General features: G+C 35.5%; 1 protein-coding gene across 1 annotated transcript in view; it reads right to left on the minus strand.

The window, feature by feature from the left end:
- The window catches only part of LOC121323686 (N-chimaerin-like), a 47,220-nt gene that overhangs the window by 23,711 nt on the left and 8,006 nt on the right, over nucleotides 1-15,503 (minus strand). The window contains 2 exon segments of the mRNA XM_041264880.1: nucleotides 10,681-10,794; nucleotides 10,920-10,951. Coding sequence (XP_041120814.1) covers nucleotides 10,681-10,794; nucleotides 10,920-10,951 — 146 coding nt within the window.

Below are 15,503 nucleotides of genomic sequence, written 5' to 3' on the forward strand. Positions count from 1 at the left end.
TTTTTATTTTTCACCATATATAACCAGATACTGCCAAAGTTTGCCAACAACCTGGTTTCTGTTAATATTTCCACCAAACAATAACAAGCTAATAGTAGTTTCCTTATATAAAATGTAGGGAATTATGTTTGACCGTATTATTTGCATTAATTCTTTCAGACTTTATCAGTCCTGGGGATTCTGTCTGGGTTTTTGATCCAACCAATATCTCATCATTAGTTTTAAAATATTCACTGCGTAGCAAAACAATTGTTCTGGATCCTAAATGGACTATGGGAATTATTAGTTGTAGTGTTGTTTTTATTTTTCCTCACCTGTGCCATTTATAAAACCTAGCCCCACCTTTCACCAGTCTTCATTAGCTAAACAATTTTGTACCATTTACTTTTATATTTTTAAATATTCATAAATTATCTATAAAACACAAATATAAAAAAGGATTAGTTATTTTTTTCTTTACCCTGTGCACTCACACTCACAGTATCCTTAGTGCATTATCAGTAACTAAACTCTGCAAGTGCTGCTTTTGTTTTCAAGATGTATTATTATTATACAATCACTATACAGTAGTACTGTATAAATAAACTTGGTGGCCTAAACGTGTACACAGAATATAAACATGAGCATGGCTTTCTACTAACTTAATAAAAACAACAATAACATCAGGGTACACATTTAAAATAGTACAAATGCATTACACACTTTATAAAGACATTACCATGTGAGGGGGCTCCCTCACAATACTGTTAGCTAATTGTTCAGTTTGAAATAAAAAATAAAAATAAAGCACCTTTATAAACTTTCTACTGTGCTCGAGCTGCAGTGTCCCTGCAGGGTACGGTGTTCTCTCCTGTTTATTATATATATATATATATATATATATATATATATATATATATATATATATATATATATATATATATCTCATCGATATAAATTCTCAGGGTAAAATATAGTAGCCTACTGTATACTTGTAATCACTATATATGCCGGCAAACATTCTAGAAAAGTAGAACACAAATTCCCTTCTCTGATTGATTTATCTGTCATGTCACTGATCTTGCAAGCAACTAATGCGGGAATTAAAAAAAAAAAAAAAAAAAAGTAATGCCATGAATCTTAAGGCATGAACCAATCACGACTAGATTCGCCGGTTACTACTGATACTGCTTCAACTGAGTAGGCGTGTACTAAACTGGAAGTAAACAGAGCTGTTTTATCAGTCTGTCTGTACAAAGTAACCATAATTCTACTATACAGAAGAGCTTTGAAGTAACTGCTTAAGAAAAAAAAAAAATCTTTAGAAGCCGCCAGTAGTCCTGCGGGCTTTGCAACATTGCAGTTCGGTAGTCCAAACCCAATTTTTGGTAGTCCCAGGCGCCCGGACTATCGATTTGTCCACCTTTTGACTTCGTCAATCAAAATGTATAGCCCTCAATTTTAAAACACCTTATTAAAAGACATTAATTTAGCAAACATATTGATGTACAAGTTAAAAAAAAACAAAAAAAAACACAACAACAACAACAACTTGAAAGCAGCAAAAACAAAATACAGAAGCTTTTTTTTTCTTTTTCTTTAAACAAAAAACATTTTTATTTATGGAAAGCAATTAGGGAGAGTATTTGCAAGGCAAAACATTTTTTCATTAAGTGAAGAATGGACGGCCTTTTCTCTTTGAATATTTAGTCTGAAAACAATTTGCATTTCAAAACCCATTTGAAAATCTGTTTGGAAGGACATGCATTTTCATGAAGTAAAATTCAAATGCTGCCCTAGTTTATAGATAAAAACACTGTCCTACTAAATCACATGTTTTGTACTTATAATATTCAATATAAGCAAAAGGCAGAATATTAACAAATTACTCATCTATGCAACACATTTTAAATAAATACATTTTTGGAATACAGCATTTCTTTGCAGACCCCAACAAAGGCAGCAAATGCACATTTACCACAAAGTAAGAATAACTTAACTTACCAACAAACATGCACAACCATGAGTATATTAACACACAGCTTACACGTCCTTTGTCGAGTTCCACTTGATCTTTACGAATTAGCCCTTTTCTAGATAACTGGAAAACATCTTTAAAGTATGATTTTGATCCCCACTTGAAGTCCATTTGATATTTATAACTTGTAGTTCAATATTTATGTTGTAATCATATTGCTACCTAGTTACAGCAGAATATATTCAAAAAATGCTCCTGTCTTTTCCATTTTCAGCCTGTAGTTCTACATGTCCTACTTTGCATTCAATTTCCTGAGTTAGCAATTTTCCAGCCACAAATGGAAAGAAAATCAAAACATGTGTTGAAAAGATACTCGTGGTATTCTACCTCTCTCTATAGCCAACAGTAGATGCTTTCTGTGCCCTTTGTTTCCTGTTTATTACACAGAAACAGCTGGACACATAATTGTAGTTCCCAACAATATTTTATGATTATCATCAAATGACTCTCATTAACAAAACTGTATTCTGCACACCTAATATGGTGCACCTTAATGCCTACCACAAAATCACTTACAAATATGTCTGGAGGCAATCTCAAAAGCCCCATCTTCAAAGCTTAAATTCAAGCCTTTTATACAAAACCTGTTTTTATTATTAAAATACAGTTTGATATATAGAAACCATGTGACTGCTGCACAGTAGTCTTGGGAAGCTTCATGGTTAAGATATCAAATTATATTTCAGTCATTAAAATGGACAAAATGAGAGCTTTATTAATAAGACCCAGTAAAGAATGCTGCTTTCACATTTGAAGGGAGGCTTCGTTGGGACAAAATCTAACAGAAAAACAGGAGTTCTTCTTTACTTCCTAATGTGTTAATCCATAATTTCAAAAACATTAAAATCAAAGAAAATAACAGAGATGAGAAACATCACTACATAACACTGACGAATGAACTATCCGAAACACTAGCTTCATGTATTGATAATTAACTTGAATTTGAGAGGCTGATATGCTTGTAATATATAGATATATATACTATAGATCTATATATATATCTATATAGTATATATATATATATATAATTATTATATATTCTATACTATATACGAACTTTAGTGTCAATGGTGTCAAAGTTTGAGTACACCTGCTTGAAACCAGGTTTTTCTTGATTATCTATGCTTTTAACTGTATAAACTTGTCTATAAACACTTAATATTTCATTATATGATATATGTACTTATAAAAGGCTGATAATCATAAGGGAATTGCATTCAAAAATTTAATTTTTAAATGAAAACGTAAATCTTGTCAATTTCAATGAAATGGTCACCCAAAGCAAGGGAATTTCAGTCTGAAGCCCAAGTCAGTTAAAAGTCTGAAATGTGTATAACACGGTGTTAGAACACTGGCCTAAGTATAAAAGTGTCTTTGTTAGATGTTCTCTGAGTTAACTTCTCTGAGTTAACTCAATTAACCTTTTGACACCAATTATTGTTAACAGGTGAGGGTCAATGATTACTATAAATATGGGTACCATAGGCACACGTTTGTCATTCCTGAATGTAAGGGAGCAGAAAATGGCAAAATACGTTCAGTTAAGCAAAGAAAAAAGACAGTCTGTAATTACTTTAAGAAATGAAGGTCAATCTTTAAGACAAATCGCAAGAACTTTGCAGGTGTCTGTAACTGCTGTGGCCAAGACCATCAAATGATTTGAAGAAACTGGAACTCATGAGGACCGAACAAGGTCAGGCAGGCCAAGGGTGACCTCAGAATCAGAGAACAAGTTCGAGTCACAAGTCTGCGAAACAGGCAATTAACTGCCCCTGAAATACAAACTCAGCTAAATGCTACTAGAAGTACAGCCGTTTCAACATCAACTGTTCAGAGGAGATTGCGTGAAGCTGGCCTAACTGGAAGAATTGCTGAAAAGAAACCATTGTTAAGAGTGCAGAATAAGAGGATGAGACTTGCCTGGGCCAAAAAACACTGAAACTGGACTTTTGAGGAGTGGAAGTCGATCTTATGGACCGATGAGTCAAAATTTGAAATATTTGGGTCCAACCGCTGAGTATTTAAGACGCAGAGAGGGTGAACGCATGAGTTCTGCATGTGTGGTTCCCACTGTGAAGCATGAAGGAGGCAGTGTCATAGTCTGGGGTTGCTTTGCTGGTGACAGAGTTGGTGATCTTTACGAAGTCCATGGCAAGCTCAACCAGCATGGCTATAATAGCATACTTCAGAGGCATGCCATTCCATCAGGATTACGGCTAGTTTGGCAGTTCTTCATTCTTCAGCAAGATAATGACCCAAAACACAAAGTTGTGCAAGAACTATCTGGCAAAGAAGGAAAATGAAGGACAACTCAATCTAATGACCTGGCCTGCCCAGTCTCCAGACCTCAGTCCCATAGAACTTGTATGGGATGAACTGGACAGAAAGCAAAGCTACCCACAAGTGCCCTACATCTCTAGGAATTGCTGCAGAAGAGCTGGGAAGAGTGAGCAAAGTGTGGCAATTTTGAGGAAAGATTTAGAGACAATTTTCAATTTTCTTGAACATTGCTTTGATACTCCTTATGTTTTGTTTTGTATATTGTAACTTGTTTTCATTTTCAAGTATTTACAGAAACGTATACGACGTAAAACATTGTCAATTATGAAAAACCTAGTTTCCAGCAAGTGTACTCAAACTTTTGACTGGTACTAAAAAAATGATAAATAAAAAAAGAAAAGGATATTTTAGGTACTTAAAAAGAGTAGAATAATTGATTACAAAGCAATTATCAGGACGTTTCGGACTATGTCCATCGGCTGAATACAAAAAAACAGTGACTGTGACGATGAAGGACTTATAGTCCGAAACGTCCTGATAATTGCTTTGTAATCAATTATTCTACCTTTTTAAGTACTTAAAATATCCTTTTTTTTAAATTTCTTAGTAAACCATGTGTCGTCAAAAAAAGTTTGTCTCAATATATATATATATATATCTATATATAATATATATATATATATATATATATATATACATATATATACACACACACACACACACACACACACACTGAGTGTACAAAACGTTAGGAACACCTGCTCTTTCCATGAAATAGACCGACGAGGTGAATCCAGGTGAAAGCTGTGATCCCTTATTGATGTAACCTAATAAATCCAATACAATCATTGTAGATGAAGGGGAGAGAGGTTAAAGAATGATTTTTAAGCCTTGACACAACTGAGACATGGATTGTGTATGTGTGCCATTCAGAGGGTAAATGAGCCAGCGTGCCTTTGAACAGGGTATATTAGTAGGTGCCAGATGCGCCAGTTTGAGTGTGTCAAGAACTGCAACGCTGTTGGGTTTTTCACGCTCAGCAGTTTTCCGTGTGTATCAAGGATGGTCCACCACCCAAAGGACATCCAGCAAATGGCAAGCCAGTGGTCGAAAACAACTCATTGATAAAAGAGGCTGACACGAATTGTGCAGAGCAATATACGGACTACAGTTAGTCAACTGACAGTCCAGTACATTGGTGCCAAAAGACCCATAAAAGAATGCACAACTCGTCATACCTTGACACGAATGGGGCATGGCAGCTGACGACCTAACAGAGTTCCACTTCTTTCAGCAAAACACAAGAAACTGCAGTTGCAGTGGGCTAAGGAACGAAAACACTGGACACTGGACAATTGGGAAACATTGCCTGGTCTGATGAATCCCGGTTCCTGCTGTTTCACGTTGATGGGAGGACAAGGTATGGAGAAAACCACATGAGTACATGCATCCATCATGCCGCGTGTCAACATTGCAGGCTGGTGGTGGTGGTGTGATGGTGTGGGGTGTGTTTTCATGGCACACATTGGGCCCTTTGATAAAAGTGGAGCAACATTTGAATGCTACAGGATATCTGAACATCATTGCCAATGAGGTGCATCCCTTCATGGCAGCAGTGTATCCATCTGCTAATGTATTTTTTCAGCAGGATAATGTCCCATGCCACAAGGCTAGGATTGTCCAGGAATGGTTCCACGAACATGACAGTGAATTCAGCTTACTGCAGTGGCCTGCCCAGTCACCGGATCTCAATCCAATTGAGCATCTGTGGGATGAGAGCGGGCTATTCGGAGTACAGATCCATTATCAGCCAACTTGACACAACTGTGGGAAGCACTGGAGTCAACATGGGCCAGTATTCCTGTGGAATGCTTTCAACACCTTGTAGAGTCCATGCCCAGATGAATTGAGGCTGTTCTGAGGGCAAAAGGGGGTACAACTCAATATTAGGAAGGTGTTCCTAATGTTTTGTACACTCAGTGTATGTGTTTGTATGTATATATATTATATATATATATATATATATATATATATATATATATATATATATATATATATATATATATATATATATATATATACACACACACACACATACACACACAAAATAATCTAAATCCATGTAAATTTAACACTGTTGATTCGGTTTCTCACTTCGTTTAGCAAAACGCATACAGCATTTAAAATAAATAAATAAATAAATACATTCTTAAACAGTAAGTCTGGAAGAAATGTTTTCATTATTTGAGAATTTCAATTCAAAAAAGTGTATTAATTATTCACAGGTGCTGCACCTCAAGAGACTGATTCAAAGAGACGGAAGTCTGGCAGTATTCTCAGATCTGGCCCAACACAGTAAATAATTAAGGAAATCATGAGAAGAAACTAGTAGCAAATCTCTTTTCAAACACCTCACAGCAACATCTGCCTAAGCTCCATTGTTAAAACAGTCAATTGTTTCTAAATCTCCGGCTGTCTGAATAAACACACACACACATTTATTTATTTATTTTATATATATATATATATTATATATATATATATATTAGCTCAAAGAGAGTTAGCTGATGAATGCTGTACAAATCTTTCTCAAGGGAGCCTGTGTTTGAATAAAAAAATTGGAGGTATTTATAGGTGTTTGAAGGCATGACAACCACTTGTTATTGTTTATATTCAAATACATGATTTATTCTTAAATGATGTAATGATGTTCTATATATTGTGACATAATTTTTACTTCTATCTTTTAAATCTCTGTTCATTCTAATTAACATTATTTTATTTCAAGTTATATTTATATTATCATGCAATGCTGGCTCTGAGGATCAGCCTTGGCCTCTCCAGTGCATCCATCAGCATGCACAACTTTTGAATGAATTTTGTTTATTTATTTAAATGTTATATATTTATTGGAGTTAATCAGTTCATTCTGTCCTTTGAGTCCCGCTGGTATAATCATGTTCAGTCTAGGTATCCATTTACTTTCTTTTATTCTTCTGTGTGTCACATTGTCTAATTTTAGCTGTTCTAATACTACAAACTTTACATCACTTATGTCATGTCCTTGACTGGTGAAGTGCTGTACTATTGGTTCATTCGTTTTTTTATTTCTAATTAATGAAAGGTGGTTCTGAATTCCTTTATATAAAGTTGTTCCAGTCTCTCCAACATATTTTATTTCATCACATTTTTCACAGGCTATTCCATAAACAACATTGCTATTTTTACAGTAGGTATTAGTTTTTAGTTTCTATGTGTTGTTCTTATGTTTAATTATATGTTTATTTTTGTCCATGTATTTACACACTTTACATGTAGTAGTGCAAGTATTTATGAACCTAGTCTGTCAATTATTATTTTATGTTTACTGTGAACTTAAAAATATCACCTAAATTAGCTTCTCTTTTGAATGCTACAACCGGGGCCTTAAGAAATATTTAATATATTAAGTATTTACAATACTTAGGTTGTGTTTTAGGATGATCTTCTTCAGATCGAGTTCGGGTTAAGTGAATTTCCTGCATTGCGATGGGATAATTCGCAAGACAACCCCACCCCAAACATGAAAACATTTTGGGTTAAAAATTGTAACTAACCTCAACCCGATTTGCTCGACCTGATCTAGATGGGTTACCTACACAAGCGCTGTTACGATTAGCAGATTAATCAGACTGATTAATCAACTAAAGAGTTGATCACAGATTCATTTTATTTATTTATTTTTAACAATGTAATTGTTCATAAAAGTGCATTCTGGGTAGAGTGAGAAATGCGTGCTGCTATTTAGTGAAGTTCTAATTTGAAGCGCTCTCTCTCCCCAGAAGTGGTAGGACACTGCTTTTAAGCTTGTATAAAAAGGGGTTAAAGTTGTGTAAAAATCATAATTGTTGTCTTGTTCTGTACAAGGGTTGCTGATAGTGTGCTACAGATGTATATACGTATTTGGAACTGGAATGTTTATCTACGTTGATTTAAATGATTGCCAAACATATGTCTGCAGAGTGTGCATTGTAACCCGAGCTCTGGTGAAACCTGTGGTAAAATACAGCAAGGCGCATTTATCCTGACCAACACAACAAACTGTTGATCTAGCATTTTTTGTTTCTGTGTCCTTGCATTCCTTATAAGTTTGCTGTGCAGGGGTTACCCCAGAGTGGTTAAACCGTATGTGTATAACTGTGCTGCTCTGGCTCTTGGGGCTTGTTTGCCTTATCAGGTGTCTAAATCTTTTTTATTTGGGTAATAGGACGGAAAGGTAACATTTGTTACATTTACTAAAATAAAAACGATAACAATAAAAATGGCTTTAAGAAGACCAAATTCTCATTGGGCTTATTTTATTTTATATTCTACTGATTTTGTAAGTATTACTATGCAGGACAGCCGCTATAAGATCGTTAAAAATGTGTACAGATTGGGGTTCCCAAGTGGTTCATCCAGTTAAAGCACTGCTGCTGGGAGAGCAGGATGCATCACACAGATTGGATGGAGCCAGTTCGCGACTGGGCTGTGCAAAGAAGCAGAACTTTGCTGGAGACTCCGAAGGTTCTGACAGTCCTGGATTCAGGGATGGGAAATCAGCTGTACACCAAACATTAAAACAACAAAAGTCAAAGTGTACTGTCTCTATACAGCAGACGCTTAATCAAATAACTGGTAGGAAAGGGCTAAGCAGATTATTTTACCATATATATTTTTAAGCGAGGGAAAGGGTTAATTTCTCTTGCATGATACCCGCCATCGATCTTGACCAACAGAATCACAGAATACAGCCGTGTGGCTGTATGTATGAAGCCAGTATGTCAAAGGTCTTTATTATCTGGAAAACAGACCCCGATATGGCAGCCATCTTAGGTCACAGGTCAAAGTGAAGGGTCCATAAACCATAAAGATGTAAATCTTGGCTGATGGTTACATGCTATTAACACATCTAATTTCATATTTTATATTACAAATGCATCACTGACTTAAAGGTCACATTACCATACTGAGCGATTACATGGGGTGGGGGTGGGGGGTACATTTGAAGCATACACACTGCTTTCAAATTAGACCAGTTTTTAACCTTTAAATGAAATAACAACATTGACATAATTTAGGGTTACTTTTCCTTCCACACTAGAAACCCAGCTCATGGTCCTCTTGAATAGCTTGTACCAGAAATGCAGCAGTTTATTCTTTTGCTTTTTAAATGTGAATTAAATATATTCCACACAAATCACCTAATTTACAGAAAGCAGAGGGCTTTACTTCTACCAGTATAACTGAAACAAGCAGACACAGCAGGTTCTTTAATAAACCTATACTATCACAACAGAGAATTAAATAAGAGGTTAGCAGGCTGTCCAATTATATAATTTTACACTCCAAGAAGCAACTTCAGCTTAACTCTAGGTAAACTAGCTTTAAGAAACCTGCTGTTTCACCAAATACAATTTAAAAAAACAAAACAATATTGCTATTGAATCAGCCAGATCATTGTACATTATTTTGTGTGAATCCTTAGGATACAGAAGAACCATTCCATAAGTTAAAAGGCAAACGATAAAATCTAAACATATAGATCCAATTTAAATGTATATTTATTTGATTTTTGTTCAATTTTCTACAAGTTCAAATGTAATGAAAACAAGCCTTGTTTATCTTCCAGAATTGGAAGCACACCAGCTTTTGAAAATTAAGAACAGCAATGCACCATTTTTATATGGAGGGAATCGTCACGACACCAACATGCTATCATTTATTTTTGTCACACTACCACATGAATCATTGTGTACTTAGCTGACAATGACTCATCTCAGACTCACATTTTATAAAGCCAAAGAGAAATATTTCTGTACAAAAAATGTTAGATACTTATTTTTCAGTGACAACATCTTCAAAAATAAAATAAAAAAAAACTTAAACACAACTTAGATAGATTTCCATGGCATATCAACACCTACGTTTAAGGAATTTAAAAGCTGACTTATTTGTTCCTATGCACGTATAATTAATGTAAAACTGATTAGACTTAATCCAAAGGATAATGTAGAAATACCATGGGAACGTTATATAAAAAACTTGACTTTTCAATGTATGTGTAAGTGGCTTCCTCTGAAGCTTTAAATATTTAAACTAGCTGCTAAATCACTCTTAAGATACATGCACTGCTACATTTATATTTCATTTATAAAGTTTAATACAAACCTAAACCGATTTATCCATGTGTCTTGTACCACGAGCAAAAGCATACAACTTTCTGAGAATTGTAGCCAGGCTTCAAAAACCTTCTCTGCCCTAATGGCAGCACAGAAAACAGCACTGGTCACAGATAACTGTTATGAGAAGATGGAGCAGGATCAAAGGCAGACCCCCTAAGACTAGACGACTGCAATACTAACCGTAACGCTAATGTGTAGGTTCCAGGCTGTCGCTGGCTTTCCCGAATGAGGTAACCGCCTTCTGCAACACTGAGCAACTGATCAGCTTCTTCTCTTGAAATCATACCATGATACCTTTCAGAGAGAAATAATACAGATATAAAAAAATAAAATACAATGGTATATCTTTTCTGATAGCAATGCAATAATAAAAACAATAAAAGAAAACAAGACACGAGTATTAGAAATGTTTTACTTACTCTCTTCCATAGTATTTGGGGCGGTTTTCTACCTGCAAAAGTTTTACAAATAAATATTTTAAAATCTTGAATGCATTTGAATACCACATGCAACTTCTGCATTGGTTCTGAAAAATATGTTATGGATGTAAACACTCTAATTTGATATTTTACAAAATAATTGACTTTATGATGACGTGAAATCAGTTGCTATATTCTTGCCTCCATCTTGCTAGGTTACCGGGGAACCCTACCTTTGCAATACTGGTGGTAAAGTCACACCATTAAGATAATTTATTTTTCCTCTTTTCAAGGACTCTAATTTCTCCATCTCAAAAGACCTTGATACACCTGAGAGATCAAATTACTATGAAAGCACAGGCAGTGCTACAGATCACAGGCATCAGCTGGTGCTAATGTAAAATTAATTTGGTCTGGATCAAGGCTGAAGAAAGCTTATTAATACTGGGGATTAGAACTAAAAGGGACTAAGGATGAAGGCCCTTCAAAATATTTAATATACAAGGGCAATTCAATTTAACATAAAATCACTCCAACCGTGCTGTTAAAAGCGAGACACTCAAGAGTAGACTCATATTGGGAATATTTAGAATATATATTTTCTATACATTCTAAAGAACAAACCAAATTATAAAAGTGGAGTTCAAGTTTGTTTTTGCTATTGTGGAGTATATTAAAGTGGAATTCAATCTTTATTCATGTTTATTTTTTGGGGGGGGGTTCATATGCAGAACATCAACACTACCTTCCAGTAATAACACATTAAATGACTTTTTGGTGACATAACTCAACCATGTATTCATACTACATTAAAATCAATACCCGTATGTTCGCAGTGCAGCTGTGGAAGGTGGAATGGGGCTGACAGGCCAGAAATTGTAACAACTGAAGGTTTATTTTGAAGGAACAGACAGCAGGCAAAGCATTTCATTTTAGTGACTCAAATGTTTTTCCTACAAATTTGTTACTCAACTCTTACTACTAGTCCTAAATTATAACATTAACAGGGCCCCTATTAAACAAATGATTTAAAACAAAAACAAATAAACAAAAAAAAGACACATTTATTAAACCACTGACCCAGAACCTTAGGTGCTGGGCAAAAATACATTGTCTTTGTCATTACATCAATCTGCAGGGTAAATCCAGCAACCCGATTAAGTTATTGTAAACCATGACTTTTATGGATTAAAACTTCACAGCCTTTAACAGTCATTTGCAAGTAATAATGTACTTAAGCATAGTTTGGCCCAGGAATCAGTTTTTCATTGCTTTTTCCATATTTAAAATGAATTTTCTCTATGTATTGCACTGTGCGGTAGCTACTTACCATTCTTAAGTAAGCCATTTTTGTTTCTTTTTAACATGAGCTTGTGAGGTAACAACCTTCCCAAATATGTAAAAACGACTGTTAGTGCCACATGGGACACAGAACCTTTATTTAAAACAAATCCATAAATTAGAGTGAACAAAATCATTTCCTCTGCCTTCTACTGGCAACAAATAACTGCCATGAACTTGATGTTAACTGTTTATTGACTTTAATGCTTAAAAAGATGCCGCAAAAAGTAATGAGTCCCACTAGACAAAACGGTAGAGGGCTCCCAGGACTGTTAATGAATCAGGATGATGATTTCAACAAAGCACAGATCCATGGGCAGCCTGATTAAGATACTCGGCTGGTATAAAGTTTAATCTCACAATAATCAGAATAGAATAAAGAACACATATTCAGTTAATACTTTAGCACTCATGCCAAGGCTAGACCCAGGGGTGGGAGTCCTGTAAAATCCCTTTTTTTATAATTAGGTCAAACCCATAGCCTTTCTGACTTCACTTTTCATATGCATTTAAGATGTGATGCCTTACCGGCCCCCTAGGGGAGCACCTGGCTGTACTGCCTTCACACAGATGGGGTTCTACTTATTGACGGAAAATGTGTAACACAGGAGAAGGTGGATTTTCAAACACATGCTTTCCCCAAAGGTGTCTAGACCTCCCCCCCCTTGTAAATTAAACATAGCCCCACCTGTCACGGATTTCTGAGATTCATATTAGAGGCTACTACTAAACATAATTAGAAGCACAACATTATAATCTGATTGATTCTCCCATTTTGTAGAGCTTATAGAATTTCAGCAGAATGAGAACACATCCCAAGCGAGGTTTCAAGACCACCTAAGCCCCCAATTATAACAGAAGAAATTTAAACTTGCGTTGGATGCAATTTATTTCAAAGTCAGACCCTTCGTTCCTTTGGGCATTTAAATCTGTTTAATCCTAGTGTCACATATAGTGCTTGTTATTTAACAACACAATCACTGCCCGTTTTAATACTCACAAGGGTTGTATAAATACTGTCTGACCAAAAAAATGACAGGATGTAAGAATTCATGTTAAATGAATGTAAAGAGAAAATCCCCTTCTCTGTAATGAAGGCAGGTGTATGTGGTCAGCAGGCTTGTCACTTGGTGTGGTGGGTGCATTGACCAAAGCGTTCATTCAGGCTCCCGGGTGTTAACGGGATGGCAGTCATTACAGAATCCACCACCGCAAAACACAACTAGTCCTAGCAGGTCATGACAGATAGATCCTGCAAACATGCAAAATGTATTGTGACGAGCAACAGACACACTGCAGTGGACCAAAACAGACATCTTCAACACTGGAAACGGTACACCTGTTTCATCGCCGCATTTTATTTAGGGGGCTTAAATACACATTGGTTAAAAAGCAGTACAGTACAACCATAGCTACCACTGGGGAGATTGAATAATGTTTGAAATCCTTACATTACAATACATATGCAATAAAATGCACAGCAGAGAAAAAAAAAAAAAAAACATCTTGTTTGCAAAGCCAAATCAGAATAACGTTTTAACAATATATCCTGAATCAGTGGACTTAACAAAAATTCATTCTTAGCACAGGGCAGAAACAACAAACTCAGAACAACATAAAAATGGCCTGTGTTTCAGCAGCGTACTGGAAGGCACTTCTGCCGTGACTTCCCTAAGGGAAGAATGTATGAGTGAAGATTCCTTGATTCATTTGCCAGATCAGCAGGAGAAGAAGATGATGCTGGCATAAAGAGCAACCAACACATCTGCCTCGCCAGTTAATCTCAATAGCAATCCTCTAAAATAAACCACTACCCAAGCAAGCATTAGACATTAGCCTCTTGAGCTAAACTTTGATTAAAGTGATTACAGCTTTGGTTTTAAGTGGATCAATGAATTAGATTTCCCAGGATCAAAATGTTAACAGTGCCTTTGAGAAGTGCTGGGTCTCAAGGTCCATGCAGCTATACACAATGAAGTAATCAGGTTAATTTAAACAGAGGTATAATAGTAAATATAAATTGATGAAATGTCTCAAAAAGAGAGAAAAAAGTGACCTTGAAGACAACTTCCCAGCCGCAGTTTGCAAAATAGTTATTTAAGCAGTTGTTCTTCTGTTTTCAATACTGTTCCATACAAACGAGATAAAAAAAGCTTGTAAAACGCCAGAACGAACAGTTGACCATAAACCATGTTTTTATTAAACCATTGGCTAGTTCATTGGAATATATAAATTATTTACCCTAGTTATTAATTTACTTCCATCTCAATTTGGCAAAAAGTGCAAGTCCTGTTCTTGGGAATTACATTTGACAAATTCATGACCTGTGTTTTAATTCATTCAAGGTTTGTTTGATTTCCTACATGTTTCCACATGTAACCCTGTGATGCTAAGGTTAATGAACACACTAATGTGAAAAGGTCCCCTGTTATTTGCTATTGTGGTACATGTTTTAATGCATGCAGCACTACAATGCCAAGCAAGCAATGCAACGTATAATGTATTTTGATGTGTAGTATTTTGTTATTTATTTTGCATTCATGTTATCAGGACATTACGGGTTGGACAAGGCTTTATTATACACTATATTTGAATGCTATCACAAGAAGTTGAACTGGAAACTTAAAACCAAAACAACATTTTTTCTCCAGGTTATCCCATCAGTATGGAAAACAAGTAACTTGTAATTTTAAAAAGACAAACCACATGAACAGCAACTGTCATTCAAAAGCTTTCCACATCTCTACTTTACAGAATATTCCCTACAGGTATGTGAGCAAAGCGACTACAAGGTGGTTTCAATACTCAATGTTTTAGCTTACAGGGATAAAAGACAAAAGTTACAGCAAATTACTCCCCTTGATAGCTAAGCCCTATCCCCGATGAATACAGATTTCTACTAACCCTTGAAGGGCTAAGCCTACAGCTACAAATTCTTAAGCAATAGCTCAAACTGAATTCTGAATGATCGACACTGCCTTTTTGAGATACAACTCGTGTAAATTAGCCTGCATCTCAGGTAATCCTACCCTAATTAAGTGAAAAGTCAATTCGCAGAGGCTGATTGCTGAAGGCAACAAACATAATACATAGCACTGAGGTCTCGATGTCACAAGCAAACCTGATCTTACTATTCAAATTCCAACATTGGGGTCTTGATGGCAATATATTATTCAGTGACAATGCAACAGAGGTGTATTATTTATTTATTCAAGTGTGTTAAATTCATATTAATCTCAGTAA

The sequence above is a fragment of the Polyodon spathula genome, chromosome 11 (genome assembly GCF_017654505.1).
Source record: "Polyodon spathula isolate WHYD16114869_AA chromosome 11, ASM1765450v1, whole genome shotgun sequence".
Classification (NCBI taxonomy): Eukaryota; Metazoa; Chordata; class Actinopteri; order Acipenseriformes; family Polyodontidae; genus Polyodon; species Polyodon spathula.